Here is a 24695-nt window from a genome sequence, read left to right as displayed (position 1 = left end):
GTTTTTTTGCAAGTTAATATTAAACTTAGTTACTAAGGGCATCAAAAGATACAGAGGAGATGGTAGTCCAGTAAAAGCAGAAGTACAAATAATGATGTGTATGTGTTTAGAAGTGAGGCTAATAGTGCCTGGATGAAAATGGTATGGCAGATATGAAATAACTTGAAGTAAGTTGTTCAAACCAAGAAGATTAAATTAATTGAATTATAAATTAGGGGTAGATACTTCAGTGAACATAGACAGTTGAGCATAATCCTAACAAACAGTAAGTTTTCAGGTTTGTTCCTGATCTGGAGGATATTGTTAACTTTGAAGAGCTGGTGAAAGAAGAAGGACTCTCAGAAGAAACACAAAAAGCAGCAAGGTACACTGACATCATGCCTTTGAGGTCTGGGGCAGGGATGGGATGAGAGAATTTTAATTTTATGTTTATAAATGCAGGTATTAGTGTTATTTATGTATGCGTGTTAAAAGTTCAGCTGCCTTTATGCAAAAATATTTGCTTCAAAGCAGAGAAAACAGAAGGAGTTGTTTTGAAAATGCAAAGTGGCACTGGAACTAACAGACTGTTAGAACCTGGTGTCCTGATGAAATCCTTGTTGTTAAAGGCTAACAAGCTTTCTTCATCATGTGTCTGAGTTCTGCTTTTAGAATGTGCCAGGACTCAGGTAGAAAAAATGCAAATATTCTATTCATAGAGCTTTCTTGAGGAAATGAAATCAAGAAACATGATTCAAATTGGCTGTGGAGGAAGGGTACTCTTTTCCAAATTTGTGGAATTTTCCAATTGTGGGTGTAGCAAAGGTTGAGGAGAGGGTTGTTATCCCAAGAAGTGAGTAAGCAGAGAAACTTCTAGCAGAAACCAGGTAACACATTGCTTACCCTCTGCAGGCAGTTGGACTCTGTGCTCAGTGACCTCACACGTAACTTTGCAGAAGGAACAGAGTACTTCAAAATGCTTGTGGATGTATTTGCTCCGGAATTCCGCAGTCCAAAGAACATGCATTTGCGGAACTTCTACATAATTGTTCCCCCACTGGTGAGTATTTCCATTGTACCAGGACTTATTTTAAAGAAATGTATTGGATCAGGTTTGTGTTTAAATATTTTGTATTAGACTGTTGACTATCATATTCTACTTTCTTCCCTGATTAGTTATTGTTTTGAGCATGGTTTTGTTGATAGTTGTCCAAAGCCATGTTTTTCTTTATTTACCTCAATTCACATACTAGCACTAAAAAGGTGCTTGTAGAAAAGCTACTTCTCCTTGAATGAAATTTGGAGAAGCCAAATGAATTTAAAACCATGTTCTTCATGTGTCTGCTCTTTCTGCATCCCGTTGGGTATCTTTAGGCTCTTTTAGTGTCATGTTCTAATGCAGTAAAGTTGGGGCCCTCTCCATTGCAGTTGGACCCGCTCTTGCTGATAAGCTTTGCTTAGAGAGAGATCAACTAAATGGAGGTGATGCACACTTGAGTCCAGCATTCTGAGCATTTGGAAGCAGTTCAGTTTAAAGGCCAAAATGATCTAGACAGATTGATATGTAACATCCCATTTTAGAAACTAATTCAGTAGTGTCGATGAGCCATAAACTTAAGACTGTGAGAGGACAGGTAATGTCATGGTCATAGAAGTGAGGAAAAATAAAGGCTCATGACAAATACTTTTGTTCTTTTTCCTTTTCTTCTGAGGAATTTTTTGTGATAAATGCAGTTTCAGGAATATACCATCCATTTTAGTTTTGAAAAGGCATTTCGGTGTAGTTTATCTTGAAACTGTCATAGGTTTTCAGGAAGTTAATTTACTCACATTTCTGTGTCTCAAGAGTAGTTATTGCATATTCAAACACATACCAATCACTGAATCTATTGTTCAACATCATTGTAAATTTAGGAGTATTGGAATATTTCTACAGTTTTCTAAACAAAGTGAAATAGCAGCAGTAGCTTTAAAAGACTATTTTATTTTAAGCTTTCCAGGAACTTGGGCTATTTTAATTATCCTTTACTTGTTCATATGTTTACCTCTAGTAATCACTAAGAGAATGTGAAGTAATAGAGTCTGAAAAGAACAGTGAACATTAAGATCAACCTTTTTTTTTACTTACACATATGCAAATGTTTTCCAAAGCTTTACTTACTTTCTTCCAAAAAATAAATCTAGAAAAAGGACAAGTTTTAGTACAAAAATGCATAGGGATGGGCCACACAATTAGCACAGCTTTGGGCATGCAATTATATTCATAGGTAGCTGCATGTATGTGAAATTTGTGAGTCTCTCTTTGTGATTCCAAGACAGCTTTTCACTTTTTCAGACCGTCAATTTTGTAGAGCATTCAATCAGTTGCAAGGAGAAATTGAATAAGAAGAACAAAAGTGGAGCAGCTTTCACTGATGATGGGTTTGCCATGGGTAAGTTGCAGCACACTCAGTAGCCTTTAGTAAGCCAACGTAATGGATATTTGCAAGAAAAGATTTGCTTATACTTTGTCTGTTCCCATAATTAAAAATTCAGTCATTTAAATTTTATTTGTCTTGGCTTCAGCACAGTGGATTTGAGGGTTATGGTTGTGTTCAGAATCTCCTGAGCATGGAATAGCTGTATATGGAAGCAGACACTTTTATCATATATTGGTGTTTCCAAATTTCTGTCAAAGCTTGTGGAGCTCAGCCAGATGAAAAGGAATGCAAGTATTTGGAGTTGTGAGGTGTTAGAAAACTGAAGCTTGTTCCTTAGTGTGATTATTTTTTCCCCTGATCTGGTACATCTAATTGTAAATTAACTGCAATTTAAATTATATTTGGGGGGGAATTATCAGCTTGGGCTGATCCATAAAAGACGTTCACAAAATGTTTTGCAAATTGCATGTTGACTTTGGTACATGGTTTGTTAATGACTAGGTGTGGCTTACATTCTGAAGCTTTTGGATCAATACCAGGAGTTTGATTCTCTGCACTGGTTCCAGTCTGTTAGAGAGAAGTATGTGAAGGAAATAAGAGCAGTAGCTAAGCAACAGAACGTGCAGTCCACTAATCAAGATGAAAAACTACTACAAACTATGAACCTTACCCACAAGCGACTGGAAGTTTGTTTACAGGTACAGCATTGGCCTAGTTCTCTATTCTGTTCTTTATTGACTTCAGCACTTACCACAAATCAGGTATCTGTTTCCTGACGGATCTCATAGAGAACAAAAACCAAAGCATTGTCTACAGCAACAGTGCAAAACAAATATAAACACTTGAGGCGTGTGATCCAAAGGAGAAGTCGTCAGTGTTTGTGATATTTGAGTGGATGGGAAGACCTAGTTGAATGGAATTCTTTGTCCCATGGAGTTTGAAATCTAATGCAGCTAAATTCTAAATGCTTAAATAGGAGAGAATAACCTTTTGGTTAAATTTTGTGTAAAAAGATTTTACATAACACTGTGAACCTTCAGAGTTGCCTGTGTGTTAAGTTTGAGCTGCTAAGTTGAATGATACATTAGCTGTCAACTGGAGGAAAGATCCATTTGAATTTTGAAGCATTGCGCCTCAGGTTTCATCTGTGGTGTGGTGCTTTCTCTGTCTTGATTTGAGAAGGCTGTGGGACAAATCTGTAGTTGGCTATTTATACAGCCCATGGTTACATTCTGTCTGTTGTTGAAACAGATAAAGCCCTGTATGTTCTCATGATTCCCAGGAGTGTGCACTGTGTTTGGTCCTCTGTGTTAAGAAAACTCATCACTGAACCTTGTTCAAAAACTGATCAAGGTCGTTGTCGTTTAAATTATTGACTTGCATGATTTTCCACGGGCAAGTTGCTGCAAGTTCTCACTGCTGTTACAGTGCTTACACTGCTTTTCAGCCTCAGTAGATTAGTGACAGATTTATTGCAGTGATGCTACTTTGCCTAAGTTGCCCTTTCAAGGAAAGGCTGACATTTGCTTTGTAAAATGCATGTTAATAAGGTATGAATGGAGAAAGTTTTTTTTTTTTTTTTTTTTCCCCACCCTCAGGAGCATTTAAGAGATTTAAGACACTGAAATCTAGGTGCCTAAAATGCTTCTGAAAAATCCCATTGGTATCTGTCTGCAAATTCATTCTTGTGATACGCTGATGCTCCTCTTCTTTATCTTTTCCCTTAGGAATTTGAACTCCTTTATTTTTCACTAAGTAGTGCAAGAATTTTTTTCAGAGCAGATAAAACTGCAGCAGAAGAAAGCCAGGAAAAGAAAGAAAAAGAAGGTGAGCAAATGCTACACATAGAACATTTTGGCTCATGCGAGTGTGGGACTTAGTAGGGAGGGTGCTTTTTTTCTTTTTTCCATAGCTGCTTTCTTGCTGGTGGGTTGATTCAGTATTTCAGAAGGGGATTTGTGGGGCCAAGGGTGATAGAGAAGTCAAGAACCACTCATGAAGGCCCTCTTTGGAACAGGTGAATTTCAGACTGGGCTTCTGGGGTGTAGAAAAAAAGCAACACCACAAAAAACCCACCAAACCCCAAAAAGTCTGGGACAGGGAGAATATACTTGCAGTAATATGAAGTTCAGGAACTTCAACATCATACTTAGCCCCTCAATTACCAATGTTGACAATGACAGCTTTTACTGTCCAACCTTAGCTGGTGTGACATAAAGGGGTGTTTTTCACCTGTTGTTTACCAGCTGTTTTTCAACTTACAGAGGCAGATGATGCAGTTACTATATGTATTCGAATGTTTATGATATGTTTTGTCTCCCATTGAATTATATATTCCAAGGGTAAGATCCTACTTTGTGTTATGGTCTCTTGACTAGGTATCGTGGGTCTCTTGCATTTATTATTCTTGCTAATATATTCTCCCTCATGAATTTGAAAGATTCTCTTGGGTATGGGAAAATTCTTTCCAAAGAAATCAGTGCTCTTAAGGATGAAGATACAGAAATGCAGTTCAGTCACAAGTTACTTAGAAACTCAGATAGCAGTGTATTAAAAATTGAATTGGTAGATAATTTTCCACTATAGTTTTAACAAAAGCATAAGTGACCTGTGTGATTACAGTCACTGGAGGAAAAGACAAGTTTTGTTCTGCACTAGGAAAACAGTTTGTAAAGAAATCTTTTAGCAAGAATTTATATTCGATCATATTCAGTGAAGTTGCTGAAATAATCATTCAACTCAAAAAAAAAAAAAAGCCAGAGAACTCCAAGCATTGTGATAAGAATAGACATGCTACTCTGGTGTCTGTAGGAAAGCATTCTGTAGAACGTCAGTTACTTAATTATATTTTGGGATGAATATTCACTGTTGTGATACCTGTTCAGTTCCCCAAGAAATGTGTTTTGTGGTGAGAAAAGCTTGAAATGCATACCAGGGTGGAAAGTTTTGAACACTGTAATATCTTTGCCTTCTACTGTGACATTTGGGCTTGGACTCTGCAAAATATGTGAGGAAGTATGTGTAACTTCTAGACAAGTACTGCTGACTGAAGAACCTTTCATATAGATTTCTTCTTAGGGCCAGGACCCTTTGTGCTGTAAGGTCACTTTACATATACTGACCATGAAATACTGCATCAAGGGTTGTTATGACATCAGCATAATATATATATGCTAAAGTTTTTTATTGCTTTGATTAAAATGCTAAACGTGATCCATGTCTTTTTTATTTTTGTAGAAGAATCTGGTAAACCAAGCAATGGAGATCTTTCCAACTCTACACCTGCAGAGCCTGTTGTGAAATGACATGGCTGGTACGAGTGGTGATTACTTACTCAAATAACTCGTGTTCTCGTCATCATCAGTAACACTCTGTAGGGGTAAAAGCTCTAGAGTTGACTTACTTGCTTTGTTAAACCCAAGAGAAAATGTACAGTAGTATGCTAGCATCCAGTGAGGCTAGGTCTGTGTTTGTCTATATTCCTTGTAGAAACTCCTATTTTTCAGGAGTTTACATTATTTACAGCACTTTCTTTAGATTGAAAATAATTATATAAAATGTTGCCCTTGGAGGTAGTTATTTTAAAATGTGCAGATAAAAAAACCCCTTATTAATTTCTAGATGCATTCTTGCATCTCTAACACAGCATTAAAAAAAACCCCACAAACCAACAACAAACCAACTCACAGGCTGTTTTATCTAATATTTGAACTGGTGCATCTCTTCAACAAGAAAACAAATTGAATCAAGATATTATGTGTATCTGTTGTCCAAAAAATAATTCAGACATGTTATTGTGCAGTCCTGCTGCATTTAATACAGTCACAGATTACACTGTAGATTTAACAGTGTATCTTGTGAATGTATGTTAAATCTATTACACAAAATGGAAGTCCTTACTGCTGTTTTATTCCAAACCCCCTTATTATTACTATAGATAGTATTTGTACTGTGGAACTTAAGATCCTGTCAGGCATTTATTTTCCCCTGCTGTTTTTACCTCCTTATCAAAGAATGGGAAAACCAGAAAAGTTAACATGACAAATCACTTCTCATTTCATACCGAAGGTCTGATTTGCATCCACAGAAGTAAGGAAATCCAGAGCCAAGACAGAACCACAATCAGCTCTTCCTTTTATGACCAGACACTGTGATGAGTGTCTGTAACTATTAAGTGATCTTACAGTTCATGAATATGTTGTGCCTAATTGCAAGTTTCAGCCTCAATTCTGTATTTCCAGCCTTTGTAGGTCTGTTGTACTGTCGGTGTTGTTCATACAGTCTTACATGCCTCTTTATTAACAATACTTGCACTGCAGGCTCAGAAGCTGCTGAACACTGTGAGAACTCTATATAACACCTGTTCATGCCTGCAAGTAGAGGTTCTAGATTGTGCAAGAGTTACTCAGATTCCTAACTTAAGTAGCTAGACTTAGCTTAAAAGAAAACACAACTTTCCTTAAAAGATACAGGTGTGTTTTAGTATCCCAGAACATAAAACAATTGTAGGTCTTACTAACTAGAATAATCTACTCTAGGCAGTTCAATTAAGAATTACCCTTGGGGGTTTTTTTGGCACTCTTAACTGTGTTTTTAGACCATACTTGCTTTAATACTTGTTTTAATGGCTCAAATTGTTCCACCCATTCTTGGGTCACTGGTTAAGACAATTCCTGATGAGCTTTTGATTCACCCTTTCCCGCCAGTCACTTCAACATTCAGACAGCAAGGATGAATGTTTTGTCACAACTGGAAAGACCAGACTGATATGAAAGTTTCATTTGTTGGTTCTGAAAACATGACAGAGAAGCTTCCTGGACTGTTAAAATCAGCTGGGCTCATTAAAGTTGTTTTTTTTAATTCATTATAACTGCCCTAAAGAATGCTGCATTACTTGATTTATATTTTTGCTTTTTTTTTTTTACTTTGATACAGTTTTGTTTTTTTTTTAATTTGTGTACATTTTCTTTTTTGACCAAACTGTGCCCGCACTGAACACTCAGTAGCACTGCCGAGATCAGCATTCTCGCTGCTCGTTTCTGTACTGCTGCAGTAGCTGTGCACATACTTCCATATTCCTCTCTCATCTGAAGTCACGTAAGTTCTTGGAGTGGAATGGCCAAACACTTTCCTTCTTCCACAGTGGTGGCAGAATCACATGCAGGTGGTGTTCATTTCCCCCAGGATGGCCTCACTAGGTAACTGTGTGCAGTCGAGACAAGACCCACACTAATCTGCACTTGTATTCTCCCTTCTCCATTTTTTTTTTTTTTGGAAACACACTATCTGGGAAAGGTCAGACTGTTGAACATAAGGTGAACTGAGTATTGTGTTAATGTATGTTGGTCAACAAATTAATTTGGTTCTGGTGATGGAAATTCTAGAGGAAAGACAGCCTATTTTTATAGAAGCTTGTTCAATCTGGGAGACCTGAATGTATACTCCATGTGGCAAAAATATATACATACACAGATATGTACAGTGATAATAGAGCTATTCTTGCTAATACAGGACTGTAGTTTGTATCTCCTTCTTTCTCTTTGTCATGTAGCAGCATATACATCCAGACTGACTTTCCTCGTGTGAAATACAAGGTGGGTCCCGGGTTTCGATGTCACACCCGCCACTGTGTCACATGTGACACTGAATCGCATTACGTCCTTTATTCCCCCCACAAGGATATGGAAGAGGTGCAAAATTCATGCTGTGGTGCTACTACTCTTCTCATTGCTTTTGCCCTCCTGTTCCAGTTACAGGAACAAAATGGACCCTTAACCAGTCATGTGGAGATGAGACGATGGAACTAAAACAAAATATCCCTCCAAATAAACCAGACATGCTCACTTGAAATTGCCAGGGCTGATGTAAGTGAGGATGATGAGGTGTTGCAGGTACATAAAACATCTCTAGGTCTTTTCCCCTTCAGGATGGGTGGAACAGGCTGCAGGCCAGGCTCCAGCAGGCAGCTGCCACCACTGCCCTCGTGTGTTCAGTCTTGTGACCAGGCTGCTGCATGTGGAAGTGGCAGCAGCTGCTCTGCCAGAGGTCTTGCACCCTCCTTCCCACACGGTGCTGTGCCCTTTGTGCCAGGAGCCCCGGGCTGCCTTACCCGTCCCCCTCGCAAGGATGGTGGTTGGGGGAGCAGAGCACGGACACCCAACTCCCTTCCAGCCCCGAGGCCTTTGCAGTGACTGGTGACCAGTAATGGTCCCGGCAGCACCCAGCTGGTCAAACTGCTGGTGCTGAAGGGTAGATTCTGGAGGTCCTAATGCAGTCTGTAACCAGAAGTAAATTTGAGTTTCATCAGATATCCATCAACAGCTGTTTTCAGCTTCTCAGGTACAAAGGACCAAATGTAATACTTATTCAATGTTTCCTAACTCATTGTACAAAAGGGTATTTTGTTACTTAAGTCTCTTTGGTTTGTGAGTAGAGAACATGTACATAAAACTGTGTTAATAAATGCAATTTTGAGAACCTCATTCTTAGTGTCTTGAGTAACGCCAGGTCAATGGGTGTTAATGTTTTTAATAAGACAGCTTCAACTTTTATTTATAAAGAAGTTTTTGTGTCAGTTACTAGCAGGTTTCTTCCACGGTTCTTTTAAACATTCAGTAACCAGTTAAATTAAATTTATTCCACATCAAACACTTTCAAACTGGGATCTTTCAGATACTGTTGCACAGATTCTGCTTATAGAAAATGTACTCTCCTAGTAAGTGACTGAGTGAAATTAAGTTTGAAGAATTTCAACCATTTTTTCTAGATACCTCATCTTGATTAACACAAACTATGCTACAGATTACACCCCTCCCCCCATAACAGCTGTTTGTTTATTTTTGTTTGTTCTTGCAAAGTACACTTGCTCACGTTTTCAGGAAGGAAAAAAATGTAAACTTATTAGCCAAAGGTCTCTAGTATCTAATCTCAGGAAGGTACTATGAGACTTGTCAATGCATTGTAGACTTATCTAACATTTTATTGCTCAGTTTCTTAAAACCAGACTGCTGGTAGACTCAGCTGTTGCACATCACCACAATGTTAAAAATACAAAGAATTCTTACTATAAAAGTACTCATTTGCCCTACTATTACCATCTCTGGCAACTTAATGTTTAAGAAACCTAACCATAGAAGAACTGTACACAACTAACATGCCACATTTGTTGACTACTTCTGAGGTTTGCATGTCAGTGGTATTTAGAATAATAAATCAAGGAGGTACATTATGTCCATTACTTAATTACAGAATGTGAGTGTGGTCCCCATGAAGGTAAGAGTAGGCACTTAGATTTGTTTTGTAAGCTTATTCTAGATGCAATATAAAAATAGATTATATTAATAGGAAAAATTTAGTGTTTAACAAATTGTTTTGTAAATAGGCTAACACAAAATCTTGTTACACTTCAACTAGACTAAAAATAACTTCATCTGAAATAAAGTAGATAGTGCATTTTTAATCTTCATTCAGATGCACATAATCATGCAAACTATGAAAATTGAGTATGGTAGGAAAATTGAGGCCTGATATTTGTTAAAGGAGCTGACAGCTCACACGAATTTCAGTGGAATTGGGGGCTGCTGTGTGTGTGTTAAGAAATGCCATTACCCCTCGGTGGCTGACAGCTGCGCTCTCCTACCAGCAGCAAGGGGCTTGGGCTGAAACGTTTCCTGAAGATTGTCAGCTTCCCAGACACAGCTACACCCTACACATTCACAAATGCAAAATGCCTGGAAGGCCAAGTCCTGCTGTCGTTCCACTGCAAATCCAGAGGGAACTCTGCTGCAGAGACGCCGTGTGCTCTCCCGCAGGAAAAGAGAAGCTGGCCTTGGGTGTGCGCAGGTGACTGAAAACCAGAGATTCTTGCAAAATGACTCCCTGCTTTTGCTGCTCCCACACAGGCTGCAGGAAACGACAGGAGCTTTTTATGCCTCTGATTCTTCCCCTCCTTCATGCACGGTGCCATCCTCTTCTGACAGATCATTCAGAAGCATGAACTTTCCATCATTTGTTAATGGCACAGACTTCATTAGCTGAGCTAATGCTTCTGGGTCCTGAAGAAAAAGAAGAGAGGTCAGCAGGCTGCAGCAGCATTTGAGGAGAATACAGGTTTCCCAGTATTTCCAGTACTTCTTGCTAAGGTTTTGCAACTTTTTCTTCTTTTCTTTTTGGACAACCTTTATTCTAAAGATTTGAAACATAAATAATACCTTTTGCTTAAGTAAAGACACATGAGAAAAAAAATTAATTTTGAGCCTTTATTTTGCTGCTCTTTAGTTACTGAAAAGCAAGGAGAAAGATAACTGTCTCAATAATTTATTTGTTATACCCATGGTTATTGCCTGTGACTACACGCTCATTCCCCCATCCTGTTCTCAAATTTTAGCAGCAAAAATATACAGCAAATATTAATGTATTAATGTCACTTCTATATAGATAAAATGTATCTACAAGGAACAGGATAACTTTGCCATTTGTTGTAAGTGGAAAAACACTTCGATTTTTCATCCCTAAGGGAGGAAACAATATGAGTTTCTAAAAGTGAAACAGCAATGTGTGTGATTTTACGCTTCATCCCAAAGAGTTGGTCTGTTTTCTTGAAAACTTTGCTCACATCTCCCTTTCCAACATGAACAAGTGGATTTGTATAGTTCTGAATTTGATTTGGGGTGGCACATTTTATCTCAAGTCATGCTACTGAGAAATCAAACCGGAGTTTATTTTTGCTGTGTCAAATAATGTCTGCAAATAATGTCTGTGCAAATGTCACATTAGGAGAAGTAGTAGTTCTTTTTTCTTATGCACACCAGAGGTACCCACAAAGCAGACCATGACGTATCAGCACACAGACATGGGGAATGAAACAAACTTACCTTCTGTGCCTCAATAATTTCTTTTCCCAAGCTAATGGCATAGCAAATCTAAAAAGAAGAAATATATGTAACATTCAGTTTAATTTTGGTTTGGTTTTTTTGTTCCTTAATTAGGACTTAGTCTTAAATCCAGGCCTAAAACCAGAGGTGAATATCAATTTGCCATGCTAACTATAGAAAAATAAAACTATCTTGGATTCAGCTTCAGAGCTCACTGAGGCTGGTAAATCTTTGTACTCTACTCAATTAGTTTTATTCACCAAACTTAATTTCCAAACCTGGGCGAGTGCATGTAAGGCTGTTACTGTTAAGACAAAAATTCTCCACCCCCTTCCTTATTTCTGTTGTTATGGCATACAGCAAACACCCCGTGGTGTTAGCACAGCATGGCTGCCTTGTCTTTGAAAGTTTCACAGAGGTACGTGTCTCAACATAGCTGACATTCCTTTTTGTTAGTGCTGCTGCTAGACAATTTCCCCTCTCTCTTAATTCTGGTATTAACAATCCCATCCTTGCTTCCTTGTTGTACATGCTGCTGCATTATCAGTAAATCTGGTCCGTTTTAGACAAAAGCCATCAAAGGCTTGCATGTTAATGTGTTTTCTTGGCAAGAAATTGAGCTGCTCTTGCTTCTGTAGCACTGTTTCCCAGATGTGTAAGCCAAGAAGCCAAAGACCTGTTTTCTAAATAAAGTATTTTATTAAATGTTATGCAAACCTTTTCCCCTTCTGTGTTGCTCTCAAAAACATACGCGCTCATGGATTCTTCTCCCAGAGTCTCAGTGAGGTGGACCACAAAGCCAATCAGTCGCCTGTTCTCCTGGTGGGCAGCAAACTGTGTCACAGTGGTGAGTTCAAACTGGAAAAGTAAAATTATTTATTTGTTTTAACCAGCATACAGTCTGCTTGGTCAAGGGCATGTGACCGAGTAGTCAGTGGAAAACTGGATTCAGAAAGAAAATTTACTTACATTTGTTCGTGTTACTTGGGTTTGAGGATCTATTAACCTACAATTACATGTAGGGGAAAAAAAAAGAAAATTATTTTAGCGTGATTATCATAATTTCAAGGGGCTTTATGATAGAAGGGGAATCACTACTGCACTTTTACAGGTGAGGAAACACATACAGAATATGTGTTTATCTGTGCTTTATCTGTGATTGGCAAAGTTCAACTCTAGACCCTGACTCTCAGCTGCCTGACATGTAGAAGTCAGAGCACCTTTCTGAATCACTCATTCAGAAAGGATCCTGAGTGCATGGGCTAAAACATAATGCAGAGGGACATAAACACACCCCAGCTAAAGGGAGTGTATCTTTGTGGGGCCTTATAGCCCCACGGTATCCCCTAGAATTTGGTAGGATGTTCTTACAACTTAGTCAGGAGGATGATTTCTAGATCCTACAGCATAAGAAAAGATACATTTTTTTCTAAATAAAGTGACTCTGGGGATCTTGCTTCCTCAAACAGCATATGTCTTGGAAAAACAAAACCAAAAATACTCTATTAATCACAAGTTGTATGAAGACAACAGAATGTTGACAAGTACCTCAAGTTCTTGCTGGTGACCATGAGATGGGATTCAGTCATACGGAATATGTTGTGGATGGCACGAGCAGCCAACACTTGTCTCATAGCTTCATAAATCACCTCACACGTGCCATCTGACTGAACAGCCATAGATCCTAAAAACCGAACTACAAACATCTGCTGCAGGAGCGAATCTGGAAGACAAAAGGCATGACTTCCTTCACCGTGCTACTTCAATTTTACAGTAACTCAAGTTATGGAATTATTTTATTCACTCTGGAAATTCAACAGTAAGCCTGTGGTTGGTGACCGTTGCAAGTGGTGGCTTCCTGCCATGAGCCACACAGTGCCCTGACCCAGTTTTAAACAGTGCGTGAACAGGCAGCAGTGCGGAGGTGGGGAAGGAAATGATTGCAGTTGCTTGGGAGCCTTAAAAGCGTAACTGGTCCTTTTTTATTTATTTGATTAGCTAGTAAAATTCCCTTGCCTATTTTGCTATCAGGTGCACATAAACTGTGCAAATAAACTGTGATAAATTTATGACTGTGCACAAGCCTTGGCTTCCGTCAAATTAACTCTTAAACTTTAAGCCTTGTACATTCTTCACTTTCATCTATCCTTCTGACCTTCCATGCAGCTGGGTCCAACGAGGTTTTCATTAAATCCTTCCTTGCTCCTTGACTGTCACTGTAAGACTGACTTACAAGTAAGCAGCCATTATGCAGCAAAGCCAGCGTTTGCTCAGGCTCCCTGTACGGCTGGTGGTGGGCAAGGGAAAGTAGGTCCTGCTGAACATGACTGTTCAAAGGCCACAACAGCTCTGTCTACACCTTGCAACCCACCTAACTCACAGTGGGACAGCTCGTGCAGGGGGAGGGCTCACATCAGTAGGTTCTGCTTTGGTTCTTCTTATGGGTAGTTTTCTGACTGGGCTGTGGGTTCCAGACAGTGCTTGTGACTGGCACAAAGATGAGAACAGCCAGGGCCAAGCCCTACAAGCGCTCAGGGAAGGTCAGAACTGTTGTCTTTCACTGGCATGTCACTGGGAGGAGCTTTATGCTGGGCCTCTGGGAAATTTACACTGTGGATCTCAAAGTGCACATCGGAAAGGAATGGCTACAAAGCAGCCTCAAACTTGAACATAATTATAACAGAGTACCATCAACCACTTTTCTAAAGAAGTCAAAAGCTACCTTAAAAAAAAAAAAAGAATGGAAGACAAAAGAAAAGCAAACAAAATCTTTTTGCCTTTAAATACTTTAAATAAATCTGATCTGGAATACAGCTTGGACTGAAAAAAGGTGTTTGTTTTCACAGGTAGCACTGTTTAAAAGACTGGCTTCTGAAAGGTAACTACCTTAGCGGTACTACGGATCTGTTACCACTGCTCTATCGTGTCAGTTGTTTTCCTTACAAGACACTGGGTAGCTGACAGTCTAAAATCCTGACTAACTTTATCTGGGAAAAAACAGTACTGACCTTCCTCCTCATCTTTGCTGCTGTCTTCAGATTCCCCAAATGGGTTTGCACGCCTATGAAACAAGAATTAAAACTTTAATTAAAGATTCTGGTCACCACAAACACATGCTGCAATACCTCATCTCCTCCCCTAAAATCACAACTGTTAAAGTGATTGATCACTGTCTCGGCCATACCTGGTGCCTCTATTCTGGTCCAGGAATTCCATGGCAGGCAATACGATATCAAATTGAATTGGTGTTCCAGGAGCAATGAGCTGTGTGGAGTCCTGAATGTCACCTGATTCACTGGGAATTATTTTATCATTTTCCATATTCTTTATAGTCTGGCTAAAGTGAAAATTGAAAAGAAAATATGTTTCAATCAGCGACACCCTGCCTTTGCTCTGGAAGGCAGACAAGATTATTTAAAAATCCAAAGCAGGACAGAACCACTATACAATCACAAAAATAAGGTATTTTCCTATTGATTTGTTACTGAGACCTCTAATAAATAATTAATCTCTGGTTGGTTGGTTCAGGTCTTTAGACATAATATTATTTAGGAAAAAATTAAGTGCTGGTATATTAAACCTGAATGCAGATCAGCTCTGAGTGTGGGCTCACTTTCAGCAATAGGTTGCCATTTGTCTCCCTGCCCTACAGTGTCCATATTCACAGCTGTGTTACCCGCAGAGACCTGGACTTGTGTCTACAGGTGCCAGTGACAATCCTGATGTCTTAAGACCACTGAGGCCCAGGCTTGTTAAAATTGCACACGTGCAAGGAAGAACGTTACCTGGAGTGGTGAACTTCATGTTTTTTCCCCAGGCTGGTAATGGGAGTCACTGCTTGCAGGGCTGTCTGATTCAGCTTGATTGCAGCTGCCTATGAAAACAAGACAGAACAGCTCTTTTACACACATACTTTACATTACCACGTAAAGAATAATGGGAAGGCAAGTTGGAAGGAATGGACTGAAAGACGGAAACAAGCTCTTACCTCTGGATTGTCAGTGAGATAGATCTGTCTGGAGATGTTGTTTATAGCACATATCCACTGGAAAGGAAAAATGAAACTGAACTCTTCAAGCTCACTTGTATACAACAGTAACAACATTAAGAAAATATTTTTACCTCCTCATATTCTTTCTTGCTTTCTGCTTGAAGGGTTATACCCCTGGAATATAAGCATAGTGTGTAAGTGTATAAGCTAAGAGTGGACTCCAGGGCTTATAATAACATCACCAAGCTTTATATCTATTTCCATCAAAGGAACACAAATCACGAATAAGCTGCAACTAAAAGATAACACATGTGCTGTTCAGGCAGTTGTGGGCGAGGATTGGAAGGAACATGCTTTTAATTTGGAAACACCCTTCTGGAAACCCAGAAAAGCTTACTACTACACCAAGCATGTTTTACATAAAAGAGCATCTGAAGGGGTAGGTGTGAATGGCTGTCCTCAAATAAAACCTGTCTCATACGCTTTTCCTGTAGGAGTAGTGATCTGAAAGCAGTATCTTCTATCTTCGCAGTCTACAGCCATAACAGAGCAGTTGTCCAAGTCCTGAATCAATCCTCCAGCTACTGCTCCCCTGGGCTGACACATCAAGTTGCCACCTTGAGTGAAGAAATACAATCTTTCCCAAGTTGTAGTCACCAGACCTGTTTTACTGAAGAGAAGATGCAGTGATAAAGACTCATTACTATTTAGATATAACTCCAAACATGTATGAAACTGCAAACATATCTTGATGCTAATCAGAACTTTACGTTCACCCTGGCATTTTTTTAATGATGGATCTCTGTTAAGAAGAAAAAGCAGCACCTCTTCCTAGCAAAGACTAATCCTTAACGAAAGCTGAAGAATTAAATTAATTACAAACATCCAAGTTAAAACCAGTATCTTCTCGTTAAGGAATAAAAGAGTATTGAGTAACTGACATAAAATACTATTAAGCTATTTAGTTGATACAGTGGTGATTGGCCAAAGGTTGGACTCAGTCTCAGAGATCTTTTCCAACCTAAATGATTCTGTGAAGCTGGATTAAAAAAAAGAAAGGTATTTTCAAGATGAAGAGCAGTATGAGCAATTTCAGCACAGAGAATCATAATTTAAAAAAGAATCTTCTCCAAATAGTATCTCAGAGACCATGTCCTCCCTAACTACGGAGTCCTATTATACTGTAATCCAACTCTTAGAATACTATGAGAAATCAATAAATGTCTACTCACAAAGTGAGTGAGTATTAGTCAAACAGAAAAAACCTGATATTTAATCAATCACATAAACAGGGTTACTATATGCCACCAATATACATAACTCCTACAGAAATTGATGGAAGATTTTGTTTAGAAAATCTGCAGAGGTAACTCCACATGTGTAACATTCCAAGTTATGCACTTGCATTGTTCATAAAGCTTTTGTTTATGTAAAAGAGGTCATTTATGAAAACATGTATTAATTACATAAAATAGCTGTTTATTTTTGTACACACTATGTTTTCTTTAGCCCTAAGATCTGGGAACAATCTGAATCCAGCCCCATCAGTTTCCAATTTTTAGCCACTTTAATGCAGAAAATTATTCCTGTAGGCGAATTCAACCAGAAGTAAACTTCTGTTTTAAGGAAAATAGTCTCAAATGTCTTTAATTTGCTTTAAGATTCTAAAACGCATTTCCAAAGATGACAGAGATACTCAGGGGCTAAAGAGTAGAGCTGCCACAGTGATTCAGCAGCCTCAAAAATCATTGCCTGAGAAGTCTTTTGACTTTAAAAAAAAAATGTAGCAATTGCTCAGCAACTAAACAAATCAGCAGATAGCAACAATGTTCTTACTTTCTAAGATTAAGGTAGCCAGCCTTCTGGATGAGATTTCTATTGATAGCAGGTGAAGTTACATCAGAATCTGGGGTGTAAACAGATTCATTAAGTGCAATTAAGTCCTGCTGGGATACCCTCATTTTTTCAGCTTCTGCATCCAGCTCTCCCTGTATGCTGAAAAAAAAAAACCAACACAAGAAGAAACCCAAAGCCATCATTAGTCATTTTATACCAGGATACAGCTAACACCTGGAAGACAAAATGAACAAAAATACCAATTGAGATTATCTTGGAGAGTAGTGCAAAGATAAAGTATAGCCAATGGGTCAGAGGAAATAATTACTCCCATCCGTTCAGCACTTGTGAGACTCTAAACAGGAGTACTGTGTTTAGTTCTGGTGCCCCAGCACGGGAAAGACAGAAACAAAGTCAAGTGAAGAGCCACCACAATGGCTAAGGGACCAAAACACGTAACATGAGAAGCAGCTGTGAGAATTGCTTTTCAGCCTCGTGACATGAAGACTAATGGGGAGGTCTTACAGCCAGCTTAACTACTTGATGGGAGGGTATGCAGCAGATGGAGCTAGACCCTTCCTGAAGGTGTGCAGTGACAGGATGAGAGGCAATGGACACAAGCTATCACCAGATACTGTGTGTGCCACGTGTGAGAGAGTCAGAGATGGCTGCTCAAAACCTGACTGGACACAGTACTGATCACTCTGCTCTAACTGGCTCTGCTCTCAGCAGGAGAATGGACGAGATAACCTCTCAAGGTTCATACTGCAGCAGCTGTTCTTTGACTGTCATAAAAACAATACTAGCAAATATTTTATTTCTTTCTTAACTTTTCCAAACTTGAGGAGTTATTAACTGTATCCAGGCTAGGATACCTATTAGGAAAACTCATGGGTGAGAACATAAGGATACTTGCCATTGCATGCCTTAGAAAGTCATTAACACCTGCAGCTATGCCATAAGTAATTTTCTCCCTATTTCCTGCCCAAGTTTTTAAACCTTTTGAAGAACATGAGCACAAAACATAAGGTGTACACAGCAAGACCAGAGATCCACATAAGTCCACTATCCTGTCTCTGACAGTGACAAGAAGACTGGAAAAGGGCAAGCCAAGGAGCTATGATTCTTCCCCTGCTCTCCTCCTCTGCAGTCTTCCGTAGAAGTTGGTGATATCCTGTAACTGTTGAAGGAATCTAGAGACACACTGCTGCATTTAGGTCAGCACTAAGCAGTGTCTGACTGGCCAGATGAAGAGCCAACTTGTATCATGGTGTTATAGTCTGTTTCATGTTAGCTTATTTGAGGCTTTTCCATATTTTGAGAAAGCTGAGACTTCCTAAGCTCCCACATCACTTCCAAAATGAGACCAACTGAGTGCATCTTGCCAACTAGCCAAGTCACATGAGAGGGTGAGTTATAAAGGCTGAATAATAACATCAGATCTGAAATATTTCAGACCATATTTTGCAAGCCAGTGCCTTTGAACTCTATCACTGAATGTCAGAATAAGAATTACTTAAATTCCATTTTTAAATAAAATGGAACTATGCTGTCAGTTTTTACCTAAGTGCTACTTCAATGAATCTTTTGATCAGTTATTTTTGTTGCACCACAAAATGCTTTTGACAGAACTTCCCCGGCATCTTCATGGTTCCCGAGACCAGATTCCTCTTCCTAAAATGTGTTTATCCAATCTCCAAGGCAGAAAGAAGAGAAAAGCTGACAATTCTGAAGTTATATCCATCTGTGGCAATTAGGCCAACTGCTAACTGAAAATATGTTAGTGATCTCTCTCCTGTGTTTTCACACTGTTAGCAATATTCACTGAATAAATGAAAATGCTTTGAAATATGAAGACTCAGTTTCAAAATGAGCTTAAATAGATGCAAGACCACACTACCACTGAAATTCTGTAGCTGCACAAAGGGTCGCATCTGCTTCTTGTTCCAAGAGAACAAATCTGACAAATGGAAAGCTTTTAACTTGATTAGCAAGCAGATCTGACTCATTGAGGCCTTGTGATCCCCAGCACTAAAGGGGAAGAGAAGTGGGCAGCACAGTTTTCAGTGGCTGTGCAATCTGAAGTCGTGGAACCACGTCCTGTGTCAGTGACTGCTACACTGCACACTGACACTCAGATTTTTACAAGATTCTCTTTCAGTTTTTCCAAAGATGTCACACTCCTGCACTAGTTACATTTGAGTTGTACTTTCAAGCTTTACTGTGTGACAGACTTAAAACACAAAAAACAGGCTCAGCAAAATAACTGAGCAGACTATTTTTGCTGTACTGCATTTACTACTGTACATTATCCAGAACTCAAATCCATCAGACTTTGGAAAACAAGGCCTTATTCTATGGTGAGGATCCAATGGCAGGATCCTCACTGTGCCTGTGAGACACAAGGAAGATGCTCTAGATTTACTAAACAAAGGGCATTATCTCAATGGAGTTTAAAATCTGTCCTCCAGTCTGCAAAAATGCCGCGCAGACTGTAGAGGGATTTATTTCAGAAATGACCATGCAAAGATATATAAACAAGATACATAAAAGCACAGAAAGTAAAGAATCCTTTAGTGAAAGAATCCACTATACAGAGCGATTATTTATAACACAATTCTCAAATTAACAAGTATGCATTATTTAAAATCCCAGCAGAGTCAGAATAACTGATGATTTAGCTGCAGTTTGATATGAAAGGTATGAAGCAATAAAGAAAAGGACTCAGTTGGGACTAGGTGCTCTTTTAAGGTCCACTCCAAACCCTTAACATTCTATGATTCTATGATTAATGTTCTCTCTATTATGATTACATTTTAAATGTAAAGTTTACATTTACAGAGACTTAGTTCTAAAGAAAATGTCAATCCTCACTGCAAGTAGAAGTGGAGGGGAGGTGTAAGAAAAAATCATCACAAAATTAGGAATACAAAAGCAGGGCATTTTATTGGAATTAGGACTTGGCCAAAGCAGGTTGGACCCAGTGGACTAATATAGCCTACACTGGATGCAGTGAATATGTTCCCTAGGGTGAGGAGTTTTGTTTGCCTTGTGTAGCTAGAAAACACACTCTAGGCCCTAAATCCTTCTTTGAGAGGTTAATGGATTATTGTTACAGTACTATTATAGAGGATCCAGTAAGTATAAATACCTCTAATTCAGAAAGCACTTTAGGTCTATTATATTAACTCTGTTAACCCATTCGTAGCTCAAATTCCATACTTTTGTACTTATAAAGAGACACAGGGATGTAAGAAAGCATGTGAACACTTTACATAGTTCCTGGCTATACTCTAACAGTACTCTCTGTAGTGTACTGACAGCATTTTCCTTTCCAGGTACAAATGTATCTCCTTTCTACCCACTGCTGTAACAAAATATGCCCAACAATGCAATGTGAGCATGGAAGGAATCTCATAAGAAGGAAACAGAGGCACCCTCTGTTAGTGTGCTGAAGGTTAGAGAACTACTGCTCAGAATCCAGTGGAAGACAAAAGGAAACAGAAGTACCAGATTACCTTTGAACCATGTCTGAAACAGATGACAAAAAGCTGTCCATTCTTTTGGAAAACATCTCTGCTCCTTTCTTAAAGAAGTTGATCTGAAAAAATACCAAAAAAAAAAAAGACACTGGAAGATCTCTTGGCTTTGGCAGACAAGTAACAGATTGTGGGGAGTGTTCACAGCGATCCCACGATGACGGATACTTTTGGCAGGCAATCAAACACATGGTCAAACAGCTGCGTTGCCTTTCTTTGTGCTTCCCACTTTTGCAGCTTTCCACCCTTTCACACACATATAAGCTGTTGGCTGCTGACAGGTATGTTTGCAATGACCTTTCTGAATGACTGAAATAAGGGAACGGGTAGCTTCTCCCATATTAGCACTGTGCAAAATTGGGTCTCATGGTGTTATGAGCTGCTGTGTGCAATGCCACCATATCAAAGGAAATGGGACACAAAGTTTCATTAGTCCAATCTGGACTATCAACTCCAACATGAAAATCTTTTAAGTGCTACAGCAAAGTCAGTCAGGAAAGTGATGAAGCAGTAGTAGCTGTGCTAGCAAAAGCCTCCAAGGCAATTGGTTATATCGGCTTCAGATTTACCATGGGTTTTGTTATACCGAAGGAGCTAAAAAAAGCTACTATGGTCAAAGTGCACATTTTGTGACAGAAGATTAATTCTCTTAGCTGGTATGGCTCAGCAAGCACGCAACAGCAGCAAAGTACTCAGTGTAGACTCGACCTTGGATTACCTGCTGCAGGGCACACAGTCATCATTAGGGCCTACTGGCAACCGAGTGAAACATGAACACAGCTGCCATGTGTGTGCAATGAATTAGGTTTAAAAAATATTAAAAAAAAAAATCAGTGAACTACCCTGAAAAGAGATGGAAAAGCAAATTCTTGGATGTTAAGCAATTTATTTGCTATTTCATTCACTTTTACTTGTGATTTATTCCCTTTCCCTAACCTTCCTCTTACCTGTAACTCCGACTTCTGCAACTGTGTTATTGACCACAGGCTCCCTTTACAGGCAAAGGAGAGAAGTCATGCCCTCCTGAAGAATGATTCACCTATTTTATTTCTGAAACTTAGTTCAGGAGGGAAGAGCTCTAAATCCCACTGATGATAGACCAACATGCCTAGCTCACATGTTGATGTCAGTTTTCAGTCAAATGAACCCTGTATTAGCCACTTCTTCCACAAATTCCTTACAGACTGCTCATTTGTTGGAAATGTGAAATAGGAAACATGTTTTGAGTAATTAATGAAAAAATATATGCTTGGGATGAAGGGCAGTTCACAATATTTAAGCACCAATATCAACTGGCTTCTGGTTACTGAGTCATTCCCATGACAATCTGAGACTTTCCTGTATAAAGCACTGAGATACAGCAGGTCTGTCAGACAAAGTACAGGGAAAGTAAGTTCTGTTTGACTTCCAGTAAAGGAAACCAATGCAGTTCTTTCACTTAGGATGGTTGCAGCAGAGAAGCAGTGTGAACTCCCATGGTGGGGGAAGTGAATGAATCCTCATTTTCTACCTGTTTCAAATGGGGCATATGATCTGCAAAGGACAGGACAATGGAGATGATGATGATCCACATTACAGTCCCAAACAGAGCACTGTTCTTGTTTCATAGTCTGTTTCTCATTTTCCCAATGCTTTCTTTCATCAATGTCAAACCACAAAAGACCCTTAAAATGGGTGATAATGAGAATCAAATGCTGTGAAAATACTGGTCCTCCTGACATCCTGGAGAGTCAGATTATCAGTATTACTACATTTTACAGACTTGAGAAATGCTCTATCAAATTACTGCTAGGATAAAAATTAGAAAAATGTTTTGCCAGCCTTCTGCTCAATTCCCTCTACTGTTCTGTCCTTCAAGTTCTCCAGAGCATGCTCTGTTCCCTATCGTGTACATTCCTCATCAGTATGCCGAACATTATGTGCCAGGGAGGGAACTGCTACATAGGAGAGTTTGTGCAGAGTAAACAGTAGAAGTAAATGCTACTGCACTGATAGCTTAGCTGTGAAAAAACTAACCCCAGGCTGATTTTGCATATAAGTGTACTGGAGTTTTTTTCATTGGTGTCTTTCCTGAATATCTAAACATTCATCTATCTGCCACAAATAAAATCAGTTGTTAAAATCTAGGCAAGCTGAACACAAGCTGTTTTTCTCCTCTTCCCCCAACATACACCTCGTTATAATTTGTCAGTTCTCACAATAAATCCTGAGTTACAATGTTCTACTTTTCCCAGGAACATGTCTAAGTGATATGGATGCTTTACTGTCCATACCTGTCCTCGTGTATATCCTAGCATAGGTTCCATCATTGCCACTCGCTTTCTGTACTGCAGAGCATTCAGGGCACAGTAATATTGCAGGGATGAAAGGTGCTGCTTTCTTCTTGCATTTGCTACTTCTTTTGCCACTTCTGCCTTAAGCTGAATAAAAATTAAGAGGTTGAAAAAGTGTTACTGTGTATATGGATATATTTACTGATTATTTTCAAGTTATCTTTAAGTAATTCTTATTACAGAACTTTTCCAGGTTAAAAGGAAGGATGAGAAACAAAAAAAGCAAATCCAAACCCCAAAGCAAGTAGTTCAAACCCTTCTCTGTCAAGATACTTAAGCTTTTGGGGAGCCCAAGTGACTACAAACTATGTAACAACCACAAGTAAAAATCTGGATCTGATCTCTCTGCAAGAAATTTATTTGCAGCTGAGATCACAACACAAATCTGCAAGTGCAGAAATCAGAGATGAATAATTCACCATATGCTATGTCACATTTTGTTCTGTAATGCATTTCCTTACAAGGACCATCCTGTAGAACTGATTCACTCTTAGGGCAGGGCCAGTCACATGCTTTTTGGCATGAAGGGATGTATTTTGCAATAGTGGTCCAGTGGGCAAAGAAGTAGAAATGTAGAACAATCCCACCAACACAGTTATGTTAAGCGGAATGACAGTCCATAACAGGGAAATTTAAGGAAGGTAGATGTGAAGAAACGGAACACTTTAGAAACAGCAGACACAAGGCTTCATGACAGTTCACAATGAATTGTATTCAGTGATGCTGCATCATCACCTCAGCTGTACAACAGTAGGTCTACACAAATCTATTTATAGCCATTTGGATGGCCTCTGCCTGAAGAGCTCCCATGGACCTGAAGGGCACTAGTTCAGCACAACATTTGATCACTTCCCTAACTTGGGAGAAAACAGGTGTGACTTTGCTGAGTTGATGTTGAAAAGCTTTGTGTCTGCTTGGAAACAAAATCACAAGTACTCTCGAGCTGCTGTGAATTTAAGCAATGAACTCTCCAAAGTTCCTAAGTGAACAATGATGCAGACAGAATGGCTGATGAAAACATTTTCTTTTAATATTTGTTACCTTTTCATTTTCTTTCCTTTTCGGTAACCTGCTATACTTTGCCATGGACACGTCATGTTCTGTAGACAAGGAATATTATTGTTTTTAGAAATGTGATGTGTGCATGCACAGATTAAAAATGTCTTCTGTGATATAACAAGTGCACACAAACAGAAACAAACAAAACAGAGACACATACCGTTACTAGCAAGGCCAAAAAGGTCCTTTAATGTGCTTACTTCTGGAAAAGAGAAATCGAATATTCAAAGTAAAAACAGCTGTAAACACTTTGTTCAACTGAGACCATTTCTGGCACATTTATTGCCCAAGTCACTTCCAGCCCTTTCACAGCAGAGATGTATACATTGTGCCTGCCTTGAAAAGGCTAAACCAGATCAGCTGCTAGAGAAATGAATAGGCAGATAGCAAATTAAGGGTGAAGTGAGTTTACTTATTGAGCAAGTTGACACTATGAAAAAGATGCCTTATCTGCCAGTGTCATTTACCCAAAGAAGTATCATTTCAGTATGTTTGTTATGACAAAAGGCTGACCACTATCAAAAGATCGGCAGTTCTGAACAACTTCCTGACAATGCTTATGTGATACCCAGAAATCTAAGACCCATACATCTAAGATGTATGAACTAAAGCCCCTTTCCTGTACATAAATCTTCCTCAAGGTGAAACTTTTTTTGCTAAGTTTC

The 24695-nt window shown here is 39.0% G+C and overlaps 2 protein-coding genes across 7 annotated transcripts in view; one reads left to right on the top strand and one right to left on the bottom strand.

Moving 5' to 3' along the window:
- The window catches only part of WASHC4 (WASH complex subunit 4), a 43054-nt gene extending 31072 nt beyond the window's left edge, over positions 1-11982 (top strand). For 2 of the 6 annotated variants that reach the window (XM_027680430.1, XM_027680435.1), the window contains 6 exons: positions 278-364; positions 892-1039; positions 2315-2411; positions 2901-3097; positions 4127-4226; positions 5637-7912. In XM_027680430.1, coding sequence (XP_027536231.1) covers positions 278-364; positions 892-1039; positions 2315-2411; positions 2901-3097; positions 4127-4226; positions 5637-5704 — 697 coding nt within the window. In that variant the 3' untranslated portion in view covers positions 5705-7912. Of the gene's footprint in view, positions 1-277; positions 365-891; positions 1040-2314; positions 2412-2900; positions 3098-4126; positions 4227-5636; positions 7913-7950; positions 8880-10044; positions 10142-10300 lie in introns of those variants that run through there. The other 4 variants (XM_027680433.1, XM_027680434.1, XM_027680432.1 and 1 more) reach the window with 4 other exon arrangements.
- Positions 8922-24695, bottom strand: part of APPL2 (adaptor protein, phosphotyrosine interacting with PH domain and leucine zipper 2) — a 33714-nt gene continuing 17940 nt past the window's right edge. The window contains exons 6-21 of the mRNA XM_027680436.1: positions 24191-24232; positions 24013-24071; positions 22912-23058; positions 20618-20700; positions 17100-17258; positions 15745-15933; positions 15395-15437; positions 15261-15317; positions 15058-15146; positions 14457-14609; positions 14281-14333; positions 12821-12995; positions 12242-12278; positions 11990-12130; positions 11273-11320; positions 8922-10453 (exon numbers count right to left, since the gene is read on the bottom strand). Of these exons, the coding sequence (XP_027536237.1) occupies positions 10325-10453; positions 11273-11320; positions 11990-12130; positions 12242-12278; positions 12821-12995; positions 14281-14333; positions 14457-14609; positions 15058-15146; positions 15261-15317; positions 15395-15437; positions 15745-15933; positions 17100-17258; positions 20618-20700; positions 22912-23058; positions 24013-24071; positions 24191-24232 (1604 nt within the window). The 3' untranslated portion in view covers positions 8922-10324. The remainder of the gene's footprint in view (positions 10454-11272; positions 11321-11989; positions 12131-12241; positions 12279-12820; positions 12996-14280; positions 14334-14456; positions 14610-15057; positions 15147-15260; positions 15318-15394; positions 15438-15744; positions 15934-17099; positions 17259-20617; positions 20701-22911; positions 23059-24012; positions 24072-24190; positions 24233-24695) is intronic.

This window comes from Neopelma chrysocephalum, unplaced genomic scaffold, assembly GCF_003984885.1.
Source record: "Neopelma chrysocephalum unplaced genomic scaffold, ASM398488v2 Primary Assembly neopelma1_59, whole genome shotgun sequence".
Taxonomy (NCBI): Eukaryota; Metazoa; Chordata; class Aves; order Passeriformes; family Pipridae; genus Neopelma; species Neopelma chrysocephalum.
The sequence above is the reverse complement of the archived record's forward strand: the minus strand, read 5'-3'. Positions and strand labels throughout refer to the sequence as shown.